The sequence below is a fragment of the Corvus moneduloides genome, chromosome 2 (assembly GCF_009650955.1).
Source record: "Corvus moneduloides isolate bCorMon1 chromosome 2, bCorMon1.pri, whole genome shotgun sequence".
NCBI classification, from domain to species: Eukaryota; Metazoa; Chordata; class Aves; order Passeriformes; family Corvidae; genus Corvus; species Corvus moneduloides.
The window spans coordinates 45644979-45667985 of NC_045477.1; the positions used below are offsets into that span (position 1 = coordinate 45644979).

General features: G+C 36.6%; 1 protein-coding gene across 4 annotated transcripts in view; it reads left to right on the plus strand.

Moving 5' to 3' along the window:
• The window catches only part of IFT88 (intraflagellar transport 88), a 45674-nt gene that overhangs the window by 13174 nt on the left and 9493 nt on the right, over positions 1 to 23007 (plus strand). For 3 of the 4 annotated variants that reach the window (XM_032099380.1, XM_032099382.1, XM_032099381.1), the window contains 10 exons: positions 901 to 1000; positions 5267 to 5353; positions 5992 to 6178; positions 6768 to 6876; positions 8338 to 8488; positions 9644 to 9759; positions 12637 to 12689; positions 14451 to 14516; positions 16227 to 16333; positions 22011 to 22065. In XM_032099380.1, the coding sequence (XP_031955271.1) occupies positions 901 to 1000; positions 5267 to 5353; positions 5992 to 6178; positions 6768 to 6876; positions 8338 to 8488; positions 9644 to 9759; positions 12637 to 12689; positions 14451 to 14516; positions 16227 to 16333; positions 22011 to 22065 (1031 nt within the window). Of the gene's footprint in view, positions 1 to 900; positions 1001 to 5266; positions 5354 to 5991; positions 6179 to 6767; positions 6877 to 8337; positions 8489 to 9643; positions 9760 to 12636; positions 12690 to 14428; positions 14517 to 16226; positions 16334 to 22010; positions 22066 to 23007 lie in introns of those variants that run through there. The other variant, XM_032099383.1, reaches the window with a different exon arrangement.

Genomic DNA, 23007 nt, shown 5'->3' on the forward strand with positions numbered 1-23007 from the left:
ATCTGTAATAAAAGAAGAAATTACCAATTTTTATTACAACTTTTCCTCTAATGTAAAAGACATTTGTCTAAAGACTGTCCACATGCCGAACCAATTATAGCTGCAGGCAGTTTGTTGAATTGAACTTCTGTTGGCAAAACAGCCAACAATTAGAAGGAAAGAAGGTGGCTTTCCACCAGTTAAAAAAATAGTGAAAGGGGGTTAAGGAAGCATCCCACAAGTTGTTCCTTTACTGTGCCCGTTTTCCAAGTGAGAGAACAGGATATGCATACAATAAATAAAGGTCTTACTTCAAATGATCAGGCAGCTTAAAGTAGATCACATCAAACCCTGGAAGACGGTGGCTGTGAATGAACATCCGAACTGTCTGCTGCCTTCTGTTCTGCACTTTTTTTGTAGAAGACCCTAAGCCACAAATGACTGGGGGATGGCCAGAAAGAGACTTACTGATGTCTTTACTTATGACTTTATTATTATGATGTAGCTCAGGGACACTATCTGTAGTCTCTGGCTTTGTTCACTAATCTTTTTTATAGGTTTGGTGATATGCATCAGGAGATGAAATTTGAAAAATTACCTTACAAAATGTAGCCAAAGAAAATGGCTTGAAAAATTATTTTAGTCAGTTTTTGACATCAAGTATTGCTCAGTGGTGGAAAGTAAAGTGATATTTAGGCATCTGACTTAAAAAAAAGAGAGCAGAGATACTATAATTAGGGTAGGTTATGGGACTGAAGTATTCTTACAAGTATTTTTAATCAGAGTGCTCTTCGCCACGGTGAAGAAAGATTAGCTAAGAAGATTCAGTTCAGAAAGTAAATTAGCTGAAAGAAATATGTAACTTGGAGGCATTTGCACAGATGCATTTTGTTTATCTTCATGGCTTGCTTTCTGTTGCAGGTGTGTTGACGTGGTGAAAGCTTCCCACTATGTGGAGTTAGCCAATGATCTAGAAATTAATAAAGCCACTACTTACTTGAGGCAACATAATTTTAACCAGGTGTAGTAACTCTTCACATTATTACTTTTCAATACTTTATTTGCAATGATACCTTTGTTAGCCAGAGCATATTTTTTGGCAAGGGAAAGTATGATTTATGCAAACAATAATTATTTTGGTGCTGATCAGTAAAGTAACTTCGTAAAAACACTGGCAAGAGACAAGTTTTATCTAAATGAGATTTCTGCCATGGAAGTTAGAGGGAATGCAGTGCATTTGAAAAATCAAAACACCTAAATTTAGTTGTCTTCACTTGGTGTCCAAGCTGTCATTGCAGTCAATGGAACTGAGGTCGGTACAGTCCATAGAGCCTAGAAAGCCTGTTGCTAATCAGCATGGGGGTGTTACAATTTATATGAGCTGAATCTTTCTCTCAATTAGGCTGACTATAGTACCAGAATATATGCAGCTGCACCTGCTGTGTATAGTTACTGTTTATGCTCTGGTATTCTTGCTGTTCCCCATGTTCCGCAGCATTCCCTAAAATACTGTAAATTTTCCTTATACTTAGTTGGCTCTTCTGTTGTTCCGTTGAATACAAGGCTTGGTTTGAAATGTCAGTAGTTAGAAAACAGCTTCATCTGAACAAAAGCAAACTCAGATATCTGAAGGATTTGACTGGTTTTCTTCTAACATGCACTGGCCAGTACATTCAGTGATGGAATGCTTGATAAGTAAGAATGGATATAGCAATCCCCAGCTGTGCACGAGTGGCAAGAATTATGAGAGACCATATACAAAAGTAAAATTAGAGCTGAAGCTGTGAATACCTGTCATCTTCTAAGGTCATTCACCTAACCCACAGCTTGGAGGGATGCACACAGGGCCACATACTTGACTTCAGCCTGCTTTTACTTCTCATATTTAAGCTTTTCTGGTTTTCTGAGCAGTTCTTTCTCCTCCTGTCTGTCTTGTCCTCTTCTCCTTCCCTGTAGATACAGCAAGAGAGTTATCCTGTATTATACTGCACATCTGACTGCCCCAGCTGGCAACTAAGCACCACACAGTCTCTCACTCACTCCTTGTCCTGCTGGGATCGGGGAATCAGAAGAGTAAAAGGGAGAAAACTCATGGGCTAAGATAAAGGCAGTTTAATAGGTTAAAAATAAAGAGCTGTGCGTGCAAGCAAAGCAAACCAAGGAATTCATTCACCACTCCCCATGGGCAGGCAGGTGTTCAGCCATCCCCAGGAGAGCAGGGACCTACCATGTCTAATGGTGACTTGGAGAGACAAACACCATCACTCCGAACGTCCCCTCTTCCTCCTTCTTCCTCCAGTTTTGTATGCTAAGCATGGCACTTTATGGTCTGGGACATCCCTTTGGTCAGCTGGGGTCAGCTGTCATGGCTGTGTCCTGTCCCAATTCCTTGTGCACCCTCAGTCTACTCAGTCGTGGGGTGGGGTGAGAGGCAGGAAAGGCCTTGGCTTTACTGTGAGCCCTGCATAACTAAAACTGTGTTATCAACAGTTTCCAGCACAAACCCAAAACAGAGCCCCATACAAGTTTTTATGAAAAGAATTAGCTATCCCAGCCAAAACCAGCACATTGAAACCTTTTCTGAGATCAGGAAGCAAATTGAGAGTTTGCAAAGTTTTGAGCAAATCTGGTAGCTTTACTGATGATTTGAAGCATTTGAAGGGTGAGAATGTTACAGGTAGGTAAAAAGTCTTATGATCTCAAGAATTTATTGTTTCAATGGTAATTTTTTGTGATATCCAGTTAGTGTTCAGTATAGATTAAAAAAACTAAAATCAGTTCTCGGAGGTAAAATGAGATACAGAGATTGTTGGTGATGTACTGCAATGGAGGGAGAGGGAAGTGTGTTGAAAGTTAGGAGTAAGGGGAGAAGAACCAGTTTTTACTTGGATTATGTGATAGAAGACCTTTAACCTGCACTGGAACTACTTAGTAGAGTGGGACTGCAGAATGGTGATTACAGACCATCTTTATATTTGTTTTGTTCTAATAAAACTGCAGCTGACATTTGCATTCATCCTGTCTGTTGTTCATATACTTCCTAACTCACCACCTGCTCAACACACCTTTGGCTGAAGAACAAGAATGGAAATTTTTTTAAATACTCAGTTCCAAGGCTGAAGTTCTATTAATTTTTTTTTTTAATGTTTGTTTAAAAAAAAACCAAAAAACAGAAAAACCAAAAGAAAACAAACTAAAATCAGCTTCTGTTACTATAATGGTCTTAAGTACGGCTTCATCATAATGAATATGTTATTTTAAAACAATCCTTGCACATAAAATATAAAACTAAAGGGGAAAATTACCATGTTACATTTGTGTGTTACATATTTTTAATTTTTTAAAGAAAAACTTTGACAATTAATTTAAAAACAGAGTTCTGCAGGCTAACCATGCATCTCCTTCACATCTCTGGCAGACCCTGCTAGAGTCATGCAAGTTTGAAGTTTAACTTCTGTAAGCAAATAATTGAGATACACAGGAAGCAAGTCACAAAGAATAGCTTGGATAGTTTGTGTTTTGATTGTTGAACCTAAGTAATTGTTATTGTTGGCATTAGAAAGTTAGAAGTTCTTTAGAAATCTTTAAATGCAACTTAAGATGCAGTGCTACTTTACAAGGACAAAAGGAATATTGCCTATGGATTTTCATCCTAGGGCTTGTAGTTGCTGAAATAGTGCAAGAGACCTGCAACATAATTTACCAGTAAATGAATTTAGTTCAGTCATGTGAACTTTCATTATACATGAAAAGGGCATTTCTGTTCAATCTTTATCATCAAAGGTGCCATTTAGCAGTAAAAGCAAAGGTAAATCAATCAGATACAATAGGAAATGGCTTTTCAGAAAGTAACTTTGAACTGTAAAGCTCTAAATTCACTAGAAGTTAATTCCATGAAGAAGCAAATCTTTGCATAAGAGAAGAGTACCTCAGATACAGTAGTGTTACATCTGGAAATGTTTGGGATCATTCCCTTTTTGGAGAAAGTCACAAATATATATATATATATATATATATAAATAAAATTATTATAGTTACAATTCTTACATTTCTGAGACCACAAAATCTAGAGCATAACTTTTGAAATGCTTTTCTTGATTGAAATTGGTGTGTTTTTAAGGAATTTTCTATTACTAAGAGAATACTAGGATCATTAGTAGTTCATAGTTCTTGGGTGGAATGTAGTTGACTAAATCAATGAACTACATTTAGCTGTATGTATTTTGTCATTTTGCACATCATTAATACAGTTTTGGTTTTTTGCGTAGAGTAACTGAAAACTCTGTATGACAGTCAGTTAAAACTTCTCTTTATGTTTGTTTTGGTGTTTGGCATACAGTATCATGCATTTGCTTTGTTATGTAAACAGCAGCTTAAAGATTTCATGTAAAGGAGGAAGGAAACTTTCAAATTGCTAATGTTGATGGCTAAATTGTGGTTGCCACATCTGTGTTGTAATAGATGGTGGAACTGCGCTCACTGTGATATTCTAACAGTTTGTGTTCATATAAATATTTAGCATAAGGAAGACAGATTTCTTTAATAATTTAGTCTGCAATTACAAATGTTTTCCCACAGTCAATGAAAAGAAAAAGCTGCCTTTTATTTCAGAGGTTTTTTTTGTGGTTTATTTGCTGTAAATATGGTCATTTTTTGTCTATAAACATCTTTATTTTGAAGTTTATAAAATTTAGTTTTCATATTAAAGTTTTTAAGAAAATTCTGCTGGCGTCAAGCTTCACATTTGAGTACTTCCTAAACTTAGACAATTGTCGTCATCTTAGTACACAAAACAAAGGCATTGAAATCCAGTCCTACACTATGGTGTGTATTTTTTTGTATAGTGTGTTCTTTTTTGACTTTTTAATATGAGGTTTTATGTTAATTCATTTGTGGTCTCTTAAAGAACTAGAAAAATAAGTATGAGAATTTTAATTAGTTGACTAGATTAAAAGCCAATCATCTAACATTGTGTTTTGTACGTATAGAATTGTCAGATACCTGTAGTTCACAGTAGCCTTATCTAATATAAATTTTGGATAGGTAATAAATAGCCAATATTATTGAAATTTTGTGATGAAAATTAATATTGCATGTAATACAGATACAGTTTTGTGTGTACATGCTCACAAGTGTGTGTTACAAGCTCTGGTTATTACCATGTGTGCGAGTATATGAGTTGATAATTTCAGCTGTTTGTTACTGCGACGTTTATCAATGCTTTCTGAAAGGATTTTGGAATAAGCTTGCTTCAGTGTGAAGTAAGTTGTTTCCATATTACTTCTAGGCGCTGGAGACTTTGAAAATGTTTGAAAAAAAAGATAGCAGAGTAAAGAGTGCAGCTGCAACAAACCTTTCATTCCTTTATTATTTGGTAAGTGTTTGCTTCAACAAAACTAGTTAAGAACTGCAGTTTATGTAGCAACCTGTGTATTTTTGTACCAATTTTTGTGTCTGCCTAAATAATCTCTGTAAACAAGAAGAAGCTGCACCTTAGAGTAGTTATTCTGGAACAGCAGTGGGAGTTTGGATTGGGTCCTTTTTTATCCTGTTGGTGGGAAGCAGAGTGAGATTGGGCTCTGGGCCCCAGGCCACAGAAGCATGCCTGCAGTTGGGTTTGTGCAGAAGCTCAGTGGCTGGATTTAGAACACTGGCCCTGGGGACCCTGACTGCACTTCAGGAACACGTGAAGTGCGTAGCTTAGGCAGGTGTGTTTTTGTATGAAGTTTGTAGGGTATGGATTTGGGTTGGGGTTTTTTTTGTAATAAATGCTACTTTATTACAACAAAGCAAGCTTGCAGACTGAATGGGGCAGAGTGGCAAGATGTGTCTCAAGTATTATCTGAAGCTTGAAAGAGATGATATACCTTATGCAAATATATAAGAAATGTTTTAGGACTGAATAATGGGGGTTTTTTTCATCCTCAGTCTTCTGAAATTCCTGTAAGAAGGCACAGCTGCAAGAATATTGACTGACAAATGACTAATACAATGTTTATTTTGTTCATGCAGGGGAATGAATTGGAACAAGCAACTAACTATGCAGATTTAGCTGTAAATTCTGATAGGTACAATCCAGCAGCTCTAACTAACAAAGGAAATACTGTTTTTGCAAATGGAGACTGTGAAAAAGCAGCTGAATTTTATAAGGAAGCTCTCAGGAATGATTCCTTATGCACTGAAGCGCTTTATAATCTTGGTAAGTCACAAGTGCTTTTGTGATTTAGCTTTTGACTGAAGGTAACACTTGTGTTTCTGAGAATCTGTCTTTGAAAGTTTTGATACAGAAATATGTGTGAATTATTATTACTTTATTGATGAATTTATGTTACAACAAGATATTAACTGGTATTACCTGTCTGTTCTGGAAAAAAAAATTCCCAGTGTTAACAACATCAACTAGTAATTGCAGATGAATAAGTTACTGTGAAGATTAAGAAATTCATACTACCTACTAAAAGGATACCAGTTTCAGCATTATTAAACCATCGGAGTCATTCTCCTCTAAAAGCCTTGCCTTTCTCTCATTGTTCAAAAAGTGAGATTACGTAAGTTCTTGGTCTTTGGCTGGGTTCATGTTCCTTGTGTTTATCAGTTTGGTAGTTTATCATGCTGGCTGGTAAGAATTCTGTGCATGGCTCTCACGAATAGAGTCCTTTAAAGTCAAGGCAGTTAATGCTGCCTCCAAATATTGTGTTCCTATTTTGCTTTTCTTGCTTATTCTTTCAGTTAATATGCTGAAGCACTCTGTTTCTCATTATATTAATACTGTAACCTTTATTTTTTAGGTTTAGCATACAAGAAGTTAAACAGGATAGATGAAGCTTTGGATTGTTTTCTGAAACTCCATGCAATCCTTCCAAATAGTGCCCAAGTCCTTTACCAGCTAGCAAGCATGTATCTTTTTCTGGATTATGATAAGGAGTGGTGGTTTTAGTAAACCCATTTAATCTGAAATACGTGTTTCAATCATGTCAGGGTGATTTAGAAATTTACTACGATGTCCATTATAGTAAGAATGATTTATTATTTGATGTTTGTGAGAATGAGACCAGAACTTAACCCTTCTTGAATATTTCCAGTGAAGCAAGTGAGGAACATTAAGACTGTTGGCATTGCAGGGATTAGATTTACACTCAGTATGAAATTGTGTCATGGAATATTTAAAATGCTGCTGGTTTTATTATTACTAAAATATAATTGAAAGTAATTGTGGCAGATGTAAGCACAATTAAGTAAAATATTTAAGAAAAAATTTTGTAGCTAATAAATGGGAAGTTCTGTTCTGAAAGCTGTTTTCAGATTAGTTAGTGTATGTGTAAGAAAATAATTGTCTCCCAGCTCTGCAAAAGCTCGAGAGATTAAAAAGCTGAGGGAAGGGATCAGCTTTGCACATCACCAGTGATATTCTAAACTATGAATTTCTTTAACAATGCTCCTGAGGATGTCCAAACTGTAATAAAATCCTCCCCAAGGCAGAACAGATTCCAGTTGATGTACTACACTTTTAAGAATAGTGTAGGTAATAAACATATTTTTTAGTCAGTAAAATAAGTAACCTCCAAAAATACAAAAGGACTCTGATCTTTGTTCCATGTACAGCCCCTTTACAACAGCATAGATGGCCCAACAACTGTGAGTGTCCATCTGGGAAAGAGCTTCTCTGCTCCACTGCTATGTAAAACTGCTTTCCACCAGTTCTCAGAAGCTGCTGCTGTGACAGGTAGGATGCAGCAGAAACTGAAAAAACAGGTTGGGCAGTAGCTCCAGCTGACACTGCTGCAGAGCTCTGAGCCATTGTGCGTTGAGGAGGGAAGAGCCCACTGCAGGGTGAGCTACAGCTAAAGCTGCCTCTGTTCTCTGGACCGGGATTGTCTAGGCTGTGCTTCTTAGACATGCAGTAGAAAACCCCCTGCTGGCAAAAGTCTGTTCTTGGGAATGGCAGTTTTATCTAATCACTTTAGAACAAAATGCTGTTAGTACAAAATCTAGGCAAGTTGTAGAGGCTGCAAATAGATGGCCTGGTTCTCACACTTCATTCTTTTAAATGAGGAAGTCAAAGATTAGTGTCAGAGAGAGAGAGAGGACAACTGAGCCCAAAGTTTTGTTGAGCCTGGCATAGTTGTAAGGTGAAAGAGCAGCCAAAGTCTCTGAATACTTTTCTTTTTCTGGCATAACAAAAATACCTTCTGATACAAATGAAATTATGAAAACAGTGTGGAAAAAAAAAGTCATTGCATCTGCCCACTACAGTGACTGGTTTAGTGTTCAGCATATGGATTGCATTAGGCAAAGTAGTAGGGATTCTGAGAAAATCAAACTACCATCGGTATCAGTCCTTGACTGAAGAAAACTCAGATACCAGATCATGGAAGATCCCAATCAAGCCATAGAGTGGCTCCTGCAGTTGATCAGTGTAGTACCAACTGATCCACATGTACTTTCAAAGCTAGGGAATTTATATGATACTGAAGGTGATAAATCCCAAGCTTTTCATTATTACTGTGAGGTACTTGCTCTTATATTCATTTCTCAATGCACTTTGTCATAAGTAAAGAAAATTTTGCCATAGGTTACTATATCAAATTAACAGTTGATGAATTTAAACTTTTAAAAATGTCATTCCAAAAGAAGTAAAAAAGGAGATATTGTGGAAGAGTTAATAAAATCTGATTTTTATAGTCAAATCATAAGGAAACGCATAGCCCATGTTTCCATGTGGATGTTGGCCTCAAACTTTCTTTTATTTTAATATAGTCATCGTTTACATTGACCTGTGATAATTTTAATTTAAAATATAGCCTGGGACAGAATAAAAGTGGGGAATAAATGTAATTTTAGAGGTATGTAATGTGACGGAGTTGATTGGAAGCCGTGTCTGTATAATAGGTATGGAGATGCATATCTAATGTGTTTTGTTTATGTTTGGAAGGTTATATAGATATGTATTTTAACATTATAGCTATGCATTATGTATGCAGTTACCTAGATAGGCAGCTTCTTTCATTTCAAACCAGCTGTGCTACTGTCCATAGCTTGTAGAGATTCTTCTGTGTTAGAAATGAGAGTAAGACAGGAAGTGGCTGGTGCAGTCTGAGAGTTCTCTCTATGCAAAGTGAGGCTGACCAAGGGCTGTGTTGCAATCTGAATTACCAGCTGAGTTGTGCTTGATGATAATTCTGCTGCCTATTTCAGTGGGAATTTCTAAAAAGCTGAAAATGCTATTCATGTAGTTACTTGTAGAAAAGAATGCTTTCAGGTGAGTTTTCCAGCAGACTGATGTGAACATGGAATTGTACACTCACTAGTTAGCATTGTTTAACGTTTTAGGTAAGCTATTCATGTATAGACGTGATTTAAGTAAATGTTTTTGCTGTTGCAAGCTATTTAAAATATTTCAAATAAGGCTAGATGGAAAATGTGACAGACTCATCTTGGGTAACTTCTAAAAAGCATTCTGCAATTAGAAAGCTTGGCATACTTTTTTTTTTTTTTTTACTCCCCCACCAGGATCACTTAGTGTAGCACACTACTTCCATTCATTTATATTACATGTTTTGGGCATCTGGAGAATTAAACACTTGAGTAAGATATTCCAGAAGCAACATAAAGATGTTGTTTATCACTGAAATTGTGCATTTTTTCACCTTTCCTATTTTGTCAGTCATACCGGTATTTCCCTTCAAACATTGAGGTCATTGAATGGCTTGGAGCGTATTACATTGACACCCAGTTCTGTGAAAAAGCCATTGAGTACTTTGAAAGAGCAGCACTTATCCTGTAAGTAGTTATTATTTTATGCCTACTCACATTTCTCATTAGACATCCATAAGTATACCTAGAGACAAATCAGTTGGATAACTTTAATACCATAAACAAACAACAGGGTTAAGAATATTTGTGATATTATTTAATTTTCTCAACTTTCTGTTCATTTACAGAGTGCTTTTGCTCTTAACTGTGCATTTTCAGTGTTAAGTAAGATCCTGCACTGGGCCCACGGTAGTGTTAGGTATTAGAACCTATACTTCTCTATTATCTGCCATTAAACACAGCTGTGAAGTGGGGAACAGTTCTCTAAAGCCACCAAGACCTCTTTCTCTATGGCTTTATGTGAAATATTTCCTTTCTATTGTTTTATTATGTGGTGAGGATTTGGTGGTTTAGATAAGTGTGTGTTTCAGCTGATCTTGCTGCGTTTCCTCTTTTCACATAACTTCTACTTCCATCAAATAAAGCATAGAAGTAACCAAAAATGTGCAGTGCTGTACTACCAGTGGTCGGTGAAAATAAATAGGCAGGCTAAACTGATCCTGATAAAGATGTTTGAAATATCCTGAGTTCAGTTCAATAACTTAATTGCTGAAACTCTTCTTTAGCAGAATATGATGCACTTAAGAAAGCATATAGGCCATATACTTAATTTTAGTTCAGAAAAGGACCTTACTAGAGAATGGTTAATAAATAAAAATTGGGTCAAATTTAAATTTGTAATCCAGAGTTCAAAGGTAATTCTAAAAATACACGCATACGATCTTTTTATGTGGAAACAAATATTTGCCTATAGGTTCATGAAGAATTTTGTCTTAGTAGACCAACTAAAATTCACTCACAACAAGTGGGAATTTCTTTATTTTGTGTTTTAGGAAACCTATGAAAAATTAGACTAGGCAAAACTCTGTTATTGCTTGTCTTGTCATGATCTAAAATGTGACATTCTTTTTGTTCTGTGAATCTGAATGACATGTATGTACAAGACAGCATGTGAAAAAAATTTGTACAGTATAATTCAAGGAAAAATACTACCAATAGATTGTAAAAAGTTCAGTAAAAAATTCTAATTCTGGCTTTGAGACGCTTGGGTTAGAATAGACATTAATTACAGATGAGAAAATCTAAGGCTTAATTAAGGATTAAAAATGAAAAAAAAAGATAAAAATAGACTTCACCCAAATGGTGGTATATTTATAAAGAAATAGAGAAGTAGATTAGACAAAAATACACAGGAGAGAGTTGACAGAAATCACAGTTCACAAGTTTGCCAGTATTCTTTTCCCTACAAATACTGGCCACCATAAGAAATCACATTTTAGTCAAGCTATGAGATCGCATGTGCTGGCATTCATGGCCTTCTTAGAAAATTTGGAAAGAAACAGCTGAGACTAAAAAGAATTCTTTCATAATCTTGTTTTGGCAAAGATTTAAATATTTTGTGCTTCATGTCGCGCTCACTCCATGCACGAAGTATGTGGATTGTAAAGTACTTACGAAGAATTGGCATATTAAATTCTTCAATATTACTTGTAATTGTAATCTATCTGTAATACAGAAAAATTATTTCTCTGTGGGAGGATATTTTTAATAGTTGATAACAAAGCATTAAGTGTTTGGCTGTTTATTTGGTATTAAAAATAGAGACTAGATATGGTAATTGGTAAATACGAATGTAAATTTAAATTGCTACTAACTTCAATCAAAGTTGCATTTTAAAATTACATCTTTATTTTAACTATGAACAGCATTTTTTAGTTTAACATTTTTTGTTTAGTGCATTCAGTGTCTAAATCGCAATAACTACTTTTTAAATTGCATTCTAAGATAACATGTTAGACAATGAATTGGGAAACATTTTTTCACTATTTTATTTTTACTAGAATGCTCAAATCTATCATGAATTAAAGGAGTTAGTGCAGTTAGTACTTGCTGCTGGCAATTTATTCTCTCTAGAATTTTCATACTGAACTGCGTAATAAATTCTATTACAGCGTGTGCTTGGCTGCCTTTGTTTGCAGGAGGCACATTCAGCTGAAAATGAAAAGGTGCAACATCTGTATTTCATGAACTTGCTTGGCAACTACCAGGCAAACAGATTGCTTAGAGTTTAAAATGGCCTGTGCTGTGATTAGAGAGAAAAACTGAAGAGGATAAGAACAAAACTATTCTGAAAATATTACTATACAGTACCTTTTGGATATGCTACTATTCAATTGTAAGCCACATGTGGAAAGTGCTTTGGCTGTCAGAGAGGATCCTTACACTGTTAACATGAAAATTTCCTAATTTTCATATTATCTTGGTAGAAATGAGGGAAGAGCCCAACAGTTTTATTGTACATGCTCAAGGATCTCAGTATTTTGTCTGACCATACTGTCACCATTATGTGGTAAAAAGAGAAGGACAGGGAGCAGCTGGGGTACAGAGGTGATAGCAAAGAGGAGAAGCCAAAGTTCAAAGCTGTAAGTGGGCACTGACCGTGCTTTCTGGCAGGAATCCCTTGGGTTTGTGTGGAACCCTAGTGGTGGGACCTCCTCAGAATACAATTTAGCATTTTGTTCCTCCCCCATTGCATGGTTCTGTATCTCTGACAAAGATGGTTCACATGTCAGGTCTACTAATTGTGTCTGGGCACAGAATCAGGAGCCCGAGAAAAACTCTAACATGGGACTGAAAATGAGTGACATCAAGTCCTGGAAACAGGTGCATGATCCAGTGGTAAATTATGTGTGAGCTGAGCAGGCTGTATTCTTTCTAGGAAGGCAACATGCTAGGTGAAAAATTTATTAGTAGTTAAATAGTAGGTCTTTACCAGTGCTATGCAGATTATTTTGCTCATTCGTTGTTTGGCAGCATGCATGACTTTCTTTTATTTATATGCAGGCCAACACAAGTGAAGTGGCAGCTGATGGTTGCCAGTTGCTACAGGAGAAGCGGTGAGTTCTGTGACTTCTTTGTAATTGCTGTCAGGTTTGTAACATTTTTTTGTAATTCACTGGGGTTCTTCAGCCTGGAGAATAATGAGAGCAGTTTATAGGAAAGATGGAGACAGACTGGGGTCTGCAGTTCCAGGTCACGGAGAAATGGTTTTAAACTGAAACAGGGTAGATTTACACTGGGCATAAGGGAGAAATTCTTTATTGTGAGCATGGTGAGACACTGGAACAGGTTGCCCAGAGTAGTTGTGGATGCCCCATCCCTGGAGGTGTTCAAGGCCAGGTTGGATGGGACTTGGAACAGCCTGGTCTAGTGGAAGATGTCCCTGCCCATGGCAGGGGTGTTGGAACTTGGTCTTCAAAAGTCCCTTCCAACTCAAATCATTCCATGATTCTGTGATTTGTTTTGTTTTGATTGATGTTTTGATTTTTTTCTTTTGATCTTTTCTGACTGATGTGACTATTGGTTCTAAAGTTTGTGTGAACATTCAGTTACATGTTAGTTTGCTACAAATTTTCTCTGTATATAAAACATGAATTTCTTTTTAAGTCCAGCAAGTGTCCCTGCACTGACTTATGCATGAAATATTCCTTATGCTGTTCAATAAAATAAATAGTACAGCATAAATGATCTGATAGAAGGGCTTTGAAATGTAATTATACTACCAACTAATCTAACATAAATAATTAGTTTTTCAAGTTGCTTAAGTCCCTTTCTTTGTCAACAGCAGGTATAATTCTTTGATGTTGAAGTAGTATTTGTGTTACACAAACATAAGAGAGTCTTAATGTGCTGTATTTTCTTACTGGGAATATAATGCACTGATAAGCAAAATTAAGAGATTAATCTTGGTTTTTTTCACCACCTAAAATACATTCAAAATACTTGATGCTGTAAATGATACTCTTCTTTCTTGCTGTTCCATTTTGTCACTCTTCTTTATGCTTCTTTAGAACTTTGCAGTGCAGTCTGTCAAAACAAATAAGTGCATTTTCTCACTCAGCTCAGTTATTTAATACAACAGTGAGAAAAGGAACAGGACCTAGAGGAGTCAGTGAATTAAGAACAATCAACACCACTCAAAACCAGACACATAAACTGTTTTCCCATCAAAGAAACACAGTGGGTTTGACTGTATTTTAGATTGTTTATAATTTATTGGTAAAATTCCCAGTTTATCATGTTCACATGTCTCAACAAACTTTTTTGTCAAGTATTTTATGGATATGATGTTTTAAATTCATGGGTCAATCAGCCCTTTCAATCAGTCTGAGTCAAAATTGAGGGCAAAAGTCTTCAGGAATAATTGCTTCACTACCAGATCCAGGATGGGAGAGCCACACAGTTTGTATTTTGATGGGAGGAAGGACATGCTGAGCTCAGCTTTTAGATATTTCTGTTTGACCAATCCATACATTTGCAGTCTCTGATAAGTCCTGTTAGGCTGATACAGCACCTCTAGTAGTTGTGTTGTAGAACAATGCTGTCATAGAGGAAAGTCAAAAAAAAGCAAAAATCAGGAAACTCCTCCTCATTGATTCTGTTATTTACAGAGTGATTTGGACTGTTTCAGATGCTCTTAATTTTTACTATCATTTAATAAAGAATGTTCAGTTTGGTCTTACCAAATTTGGACCTACAATATTAAATCATTTACTCTAACTAAAAAGATGAATTGATGTCAAAGTTGTCCAATATCTCATCAAATATTCTTTTTTATGTTTGAATGTGTGGATAGGAGATGTTTGTTTTGTTTGCAGGTAACTACCAGAAAGCTCTGGAGAAATACAAAGTCATTCACAGAAAATTCCCAGAGAATGTTGAATGTAAGTTGTTTCATTCAGCGGTGTAACTATCAAAGGAAACTTTGTTACATTGAATAGGTGTGTTAGTAATCATATGATGTATTTTTCGTATGAAAATACTGCCATTAACTAACATTTTTATTCATGCTAATACTGCATGTTTTCTATGACAGCACTGAAGGGTGATTTAAGAAATATGAGGTTACTGCTGAAGAAGAGTGATTAAAATAAACTAACTGAGTTGCATTGGTGGATGAGTTCTTTCTTGTACATATGTCCTAAATGTTATAACTATGTTACTTATTTAATCTTACGAAAAAATACAACTATTTGTACTTGTAGTTCCTGCTAGTTGAAACTCCTGCTGTAAATTTCTAGATATGAGAACATCTTATTGCTGAGTTTTACCTAGGTCAGGGTTTCCAAAAAAATGTAGAGGGTGAGATTTTGTTGCTGAGTTTTTAACTATAGTTGGTCAAACAGTCTCTGGAAAATCCATAAAGGATTTCAAACTAAACTGCGGGAAACATAACTTTGAAGAGTAGGACATTTTGCAAAATCAGTCACACCTGTATTCTAAATAAAAAACCCCTGTAGAAAATAAGGGTTGTCAGTGGTTGTCTAAACATTCTCTCCCATCCCACACTGTGCCTCACAAATTCCAAAACACAAGGTTGTCGCCAACAAGTCTGTGCTTTCGGATGCAATGTGGGAAGAACATTCATTGTATTTGATTTTAAAATCATATCGTTCTCCTTTAACAAATGTATTGCTTTTTTAAAGAGGAATCACACAGCTCTCTTGTACAAGTGAAATTCATTGCTATTACTCCTCAAAGTTATAAACAAAATATCATGTTCATGTTGGTCACACATATTTCAGAGGGGCGTTTAGTAAACCTTTTAGAATGCAAATATGTTTCTGAATGTAGTTTCTACAAATTTCACAAATGGAGGCAGGAGTTAGGCAAGACAATTTAACTGGTTTAAGTTTTCTACTGCTGAAACAATGGTTCTTCCCTCATCCCTCCCTGACCATTGGCTTCCTAAACCAGCAGAGAACTAACTTAGCACAAAATGAATAACGTTCGTGAAAGCAGTCCGGAGAGAATGGATCATGTCCTGCTTGTTTCTGCTTCCATTCTTTGAAAGGAATGTTGACAAACACACAGGAATACCAACAATGTTTTCAGAGTTTGGTAGAGTGTCTCAGGAGAATGTTTTTAGGGGTTCTTTTGGTTCAATCATACAGTTACAGTTGATTTTCATGCCAGCTTTGTTGGGGTTTTTTAATTCTATAAATATTACTCTTTAAAAAATCAGCCACAGCCAGAGCAAAAAAAACCCATTTTGATTCACTTGGCATTTGCAAAATTGTTTTCAACCAAATTCTCTTGATACCAGCTCCTCAGAAATATCTTAGTGTCATTTCTATGCTTTCCAGCTTCCAAAATATTTTGTGAATGCCAAGACTTCTGGGCCAAATGACTTAGTATGCCTTGTGCCTTCCACATATACCAATGGTATTTGTACTGTTCATGGATACAGACACAGAGAAAATGTTGAATTACTTGCAAAATATCACAACTCGTATAGTGGTGCTGGACTGGAGTTGCCTTGTTTGCAGTTATTTGCACTGTTTGGCATTCTGCATGTCCAGTTCTGTCAGGGTGTGCTTGTAGTTTGATCTCCTTGTAAGTCTTTTTTTAACAATGCTTTGCTTTCCAATTAGGCCTCCGATTTTTAGTTCGTCTCTGCACAGACATGGGACTGAAAGAAGTCCAGGAATATATAACAAAGCTTAAGAAAGCAGAAAAATTAAAAGAAATAAGAGAGCAGGTAAGTTTGTTTCTCTGTATATTATGCAGAATTGCTACAGGCATAGATGAAGCTAAAATAGTGTTTATGATACTTCAAGATACAATGTGTTGTTAACTTCCTGGTTTACAGAGGCCTGTGTTTTGGGGTTCTGGGGGGTTTAGTTTTAAGTTACAGATCAGTCTTACATCTGTCTGAATAGTTTCTGAGCACCAGATTTTCTGTGATTTTTAAATACTAGTGAAAGATAGACTATGTGGACATGGTGGGAATGCCAGAGCCACTCGCATAATTCAATGTCTTTGGAATGTCGTCTTTCCTACTTTCTTGCCAGATTTTATTTAATACTTTAGTGTATTTATGAGCCAAGTAATAATGCAACTATAGGGAGAGATGGGAAGCCTGAGAATTTGTCCATGTAGAAGAACTCCTTTTTTGTTATACACTGAACTGCAGCATTGACATATTATATAGGTAGAAGTAAACTATTCATGTGACTGCCAATTTTTAAACTGGAAAAAAATTCCATGGAAAAGTAACAGGCTGTGAAAGGTATGAGATCATAACTTGTGTTCTGTTCAGAAGAGTGAGCTCATGTTTGTGTGTGTATGTGTGCACTCGTGCATTGTTTTCTTGCTATTCTGGTGATAAAGTGAGATTTTAAAATTAAAAACAGCTGCTTGTTTGAAAAAGCATTATCCATCCTGTTGAGCTGAAAAGTATTCAAGCTTGTTTTGTCTATCCAGAGAATTGCCTCAAAGCTACATAGTCGCATTAGGATACATTAAGTCTTAACTAATTTACTCTGCTCTTAGTAACACTTATTGGTCCCTTTTGATGCCAGATGATGTGTACATGCATCCTTAGCTACTTATGCTTAAGTTCCAGGGAGTTTGAGTATGCACATGAACACTAGGACGTTTTAAAAATGAAGCTCACAAGGGGAAACACTGACTGAAGGATTCCAACTTCACGCTACAACCACACTTTGAGGGGCTAGCTGAAGTGTACTGATTGGGTTTTTCAGTAAATGTAAAATTTAAAGCGCTTGGGAAAATGGACGAAAGAAAGCAGTCCACAGCTGTAGTGGGATTAATATTCCTCCATGTCTCCCCATAATTGTATCAGTAAGCAAAACAGATGACCAGGTATAATGTTCCTATTCTGCAGAATTCATAATTAAGAGATTCACTGAAATGTGTTAAAGAGGCTTTGCTTGGCTTCTCATCAGTTCAATGTCAGTGATAATACATAGTCCACTGCAGTAACTTTCAGTACCTCAGTGCTTTACTTGAGAAAGCTCACCAACAAAACCAGTTAAAACAGAATTATTTTTAGCTAGTAAGAGAGAGAGAGGTCCCTGGAGATGGAAAGGCTATTTCCTTGCATGTAATGCTGGCCTTTTTTTTTTTGCACTGAAGGTGTTAATTATAGATGGGCAAATGTCAAGGATTTTAAGGAAAATAGCTTTTTTTCTTTAAGAAAGTTGATATTGGAATACAATTTAAAAAAAATTGTCATATCTCTTTCTGTTTATTACATATGGGAAGTGGGAGCTTTTCCAAACAGATTTCTGTACTTCCTGGTGAGGAAAAAGCTACTGATAGAGTATTTAAATTTGAATCATCTAAGTAACTTCAGATTTTAGTGACAGAGAATTTAGTAACAGGTTTTATTCATTCTGACTTCATTGCATTAAGGGAATTCATTAAGTCGTACCTGAATGACAGAAGTGTCAGTGGGATCCAACACAAACTCGTGGTAGCCCAAATTATTGCATAGTTGGTTTAGACTGCTAGACTTCAGTAGTGATCATAATTCAGCCATGACGTAGAAAGCTCGCTCTGTGTCTTGCATTTCAGTATTCCTGTTTAAGAGCCTCTCAACTCTATCCTGTCACAACACTGACCTTGCAAAGTAGGATCACAGAATGGTTTAGGTTGGAAGGAACATTTAAAGGTCATGTAGTTTCAGCCCTCCTGCTGTGGGCAGGGTCACCTGCCACTATCACGTTGCTCAAAGCCCCATCGAACCTGACTTTGAACCTTTCCAGGAATGGGCATCCACAGCTTCACTAGGTAACCTGTTCCAGTGTCCCACCATCCTTGTCATATTTTTTCTCCTTCTCTACCCCTTTTCAGTTTAAAGTTTCAGTTTTCATTATTCCTTGTCATGTCACCACAGGCCTTAGTAAAAAGTGTGTCCCCGTATTTCTTGTAAGACCCCTTTAAGTACTGAAAGGCCACAACAATATTTGCCCAGATTCTTCTCCTCTCCAGGCTGAACAACTTCAATTCTCTCAGCCTGTCTTCACTGGAGAAGTGCTTCAGATCTCTTTTCATCTTCATGGCCCTCCTCTGGGTCCTCTCCAACATGTCCATGTCCTTACATTGGATGCCCCAAACTGGACACACAATTCCAGGTAGAGTCTCAGGAGAAGAGAGTAGAGGGGTCTTAGAACAGATCTGTCTAGACCACATAAGGTGTCTGTGAGGGCACTTTTAATTAGTTAAAGCTTTACAGTAGATCTGCTTAAATATTTCCTCTAGTGTGTTACCCAGAAAAGAAAAAAAAGTTTTTAATTCAGCCTTTTGAATAAGCCTGATTGTACTGTAATTTAAACTAAAGCAATTTTCATTTAAGCAGATAAAAATGAAATGCAGTAGGTTTAAAAAACCCAAACAAACCCCAGACAAACACTCCTCTTGCCTTTGTGCCCCCTCAAAATCGTCAATAATAAAATAAAACAGGTTTCTTGTCCGTTCTGTTAACTTCATTCCTGCAGACAGACCAGTGTTTCCAGCCTGACTAAGCTCTGAATAGCAGCAAAACTCTGCCCCTGTGGTTCCTAGTATGCTCTCTTCAAATGAAGTCTGATGGGTTGCTTTCTACTCCTTCCTGCATCTCCTTGTCTTGGTGGGACATGCTCCCATCTCCTTCTTCTGGCCTTCTCCTCCGCCACACACTGAAAACTTTCCAACTTCCTCCCAAAGGAAAGGAACAACTTCTGCTCCCAAGGAACCCACTGACACAGTTTTCTTTAAAATGAGCACTGTTGTAGTTGGTAAAGGAGCAAAGACTCTAAGAAAAGATGTTATGGGGGATGCTGCGATTTAGTATGCGGCTGCCCTGCATTAGTAGTGGAGTATCTTTCTGTGACAACCTCTACATCAGTGCTGTCTTGCAAATAATAGCCCTGCAGTTCCTTTTTTTGCTATTGATGTTACATCTGGGTTCCCATCCTCTGGTTTTGTGTTTGGGAAGGGTTTTTTTGTTTTGTTCTTGGTTGGGGACGTGTGTGTGTGTGGTTTCTTAGTCTTCTCTCTACCATCTGGCTTTGGAAATTACTAGGGTTTTTTTTTTTCCTAAGAAGTTCCTTCTGTCACCCATGACCATACAGTCATAAACTATACTTTCAAGTTCTAAAATTACCAAATTTTAATATTTCACCACCTAAGTTTCCAACAGGAATACTGGTTTCAGTTAGCAGTACCAGATACAGTTCAATTCCTGCTCCCAGTTTTAGACTAACCCTTGACTTCTCAATTGCACCCAGTGAAGACAAAATAGGTAAAATGCTAGTGTAGTATACCTGCGTTTCACAGTCTGCATGCAGACTTTGTCTTCCTGTAGAAATTTATCAAAATTTTCTATTTTGGCATTGTTTTTTCAGAATAAGTATATCCACATGGACTTTATACCAAAATAAATATTCCGGAGTACTTATTTCCCTCAGTTCTCAAATATGGACAAGTTGTTAAATACTTCCAGCCAAGAATGTAGGAACATCTGTGGAGTTCATTCCCTATAGAAATTTTTCGCCCTGCTTCTCACAGCATTCAATTTTTACTGCAACCTTCATATGTTGGAGCATTTGAGGGGGGAAGGGGGCTGGGGGCTTTGTTTGGTTTTGTTTTTTACTGCATTAGTCTTCCTTTTTCATGTTTCACTCTAAAAAAGACAGGTAATAGTGTAAAAGTTCACAGAGCCTCCTTGGCACTGCTGTGTGCACACATTACTGTTTATTTCTGTTGAGTGAGCTTAATGGCTGAGAACGAGGGGCTGATGGGGTGTGGTGAGAAGCAGTGATGAGAGGTGCAAATGCTGGAGGAGCCTTACTGCCTTTACCTTCAGGCATCCACATCTGGGCTAACCATCCTAAATGTCTTTTGCAGTCATGGGAGAAAAGGCATTTTTAGGGTGGAAACCTATTTTGAATGTCTGCTTTTAGTGTGGGATTACTTACAAACTACTCACTTGGAATTTTACAGGAGTTAATCATATGTTTAAGCTGTAGTTCTTACGTAATATTTTGGGAGGAAAATCGTAGGATGTAAATGCCAAGAGGGCACTGTCACATAGGGACCGCTTCCCTTGGGCAGACAGAAGCTGAGCTTCTGCTGTCAGACTTGCTGTCAGTCATTCAATAGTTGGAGAGTCTGGACAGGCTTCCTGAAGGATTGATATATGCTACTTCACTGGGCTGTGAAAAGGATGTTTAATCCAAAATTCAGAGAACATATTTTAGACTTGAGGATTTCCCAAAATAAATAAAAAAGTGTGAGAAATTCTGGTCCCAGACTGAATTGCTCCAAGACCAGTCCTGGTTTCACACTAGGCTCAATGCTTTCCTGTCTGACTCCTGTGGGTTTTGATTTAAGAGTTCTTCCTTTTTCTGTTGGCATTAATCTTGAAAGTTCTTTCACTTCTTTGGTATCATTCCAACTTTGCCAGACTTCATGATATTTTTCGGGTGAAAAATGAGTGAAGAAGTTACAGTAATTGACCTGAAGAATTGATGTGTGTTTTAATCAGATCCTGAATTCATATTTTGAAATAAGATGCAGAGATACTTTATTAATAGCTGAGTGCTTTAAACATCAAGTTTTTGTACCTACCTGTCAAAAAGTCCCTCGCTGAGGTGTCCCTTCTTATAATTGACAAGATGTATGTATAAGAAATTTGGTGTTTTGCCAGAAGAGCTAAGTCTGCCATGTCATACAAAGGTATTGCTTTGATAAACTGTTGAAGTTTTCAAATAACACTCAAAAAAACACAGCTGGAAGATGTTTATGATACCTTCCCCTGCACAAGAGAGCTGACTTTTTAAACATAGCTTTTAAAGTATTTACCTTCACCTTTATCTTGCATTTAACACTCAACAGCAAATTAAATTTTGCTGTGAAATACAGTTCTGTGCCAAAAACTCAAAATCCAAGATCCATAGGGTGAATAGTTCTTTTTATAGATTCCCCAACTTCTCCCTTTTGAGTCTTTACAATAATAAAATGCTTGTGGGATTTACAAGATGTTAATAGGCAAAGGCTACTTTGAACTCATGCAAGGAGGGCTCTGTTGCCTGTTTTTTCAGCTGTACTTTACAAAAGAACATCTGAACTATTTTTATGCACATTCCTTGTATAAATTTTATCTGAAGAAAAATAATTTATTGAGATATTCTGTTTGAATTTCACAGAACTCTTGTTTCATATAAACATTGGATTTAACCCTGACTTTAAGGACAATTTTGTGTGTGGAAAAACAAGCTTTAGTAGTTACAGTGTAGTAAGTCTAGTTTAACATTCTCCTACTGTTTTATTAATAAGCTGAGTTTAATTTTCAGTAATTATCTCTAATATATATTACTAAATGGGTTTTTTTGTTCTGTTCTTTTCAAACCTTTTCCACTGTTCTGCAGCGCATTAAATCTGGCAGAGATGGCAGTGCACGTGGCCGCAAAGAAGGAAGTGGTGGTAAGTAGTCAATGCCTCTGCATAAATATCAGTTTTGACAGGATCCTGAAGAAAATAGATTTTCTGAAAGTGTTTGTAAAGGCTCCTGTCATTCTGATAAGCACACAAATATGCACTGAGTAATATGTAAGTACTTCACAAATTTTGTTTCATACTTTTTGATTTTGTCAGTGCTGTATGAAATCGCAAGTGGTACAGTAGCATGGATTTGGTCTAACATTTGTGTTCTATATACAGATCTTAGTGTATACCTAAAGCTAAATTTATGATTGCTTTCAGTACTGTGGACTTGAATGTTTTTATCCCATTAACTTGGTATTTGAACATTTTTAACTTCAGAATATTTACTATAAGGAATCATTTATTATAACAAAACAGAACACACAAGCCATGGAAAATAGGAATTCATTGTTTCTTTATTTAACATGAAGGAAAGGGAATTCTGTGCCTGCCATGTAATCTACTATATTAGGTGCTTGTTACAAGTTCAGCAGATTGTTCTGTGCAGCCAGCTCTCTAATGAGGATAACGTACCCTTAACTATCTTTGAGCTCATCCTTCCCCTTTTCTCTGTATAGCAGAACTGAAGTTCTGGAATCTTCCCTAGAAGAAAGCTTTCTCTCTGACTACTCAGTCTCTTTGCTTCTACAGATTCACAGTGCTGATTTCCATAAATATAAAACTCTTGCAGTGTAAGTCAGGAAACTGTCCTGTTTCATCTTTCCTGTGCTAGGCAGCCTGCATTTTGCAGAACTAATGATTTTTCCCTCCCATTATTAAATCCATGAAATTAGTAATGTAAACCTAACAGTCCCCCACTGCTGGTCTAAGGAAGCTAGCAGATTTCAGGCTACTTCAGCCACCTGGAAAAAAAAAATCCATCTTTTGACCCAGAAAGGAAATGGTTTATTTGTATTCTGCTTTTGGTTTATCTTGGTATCA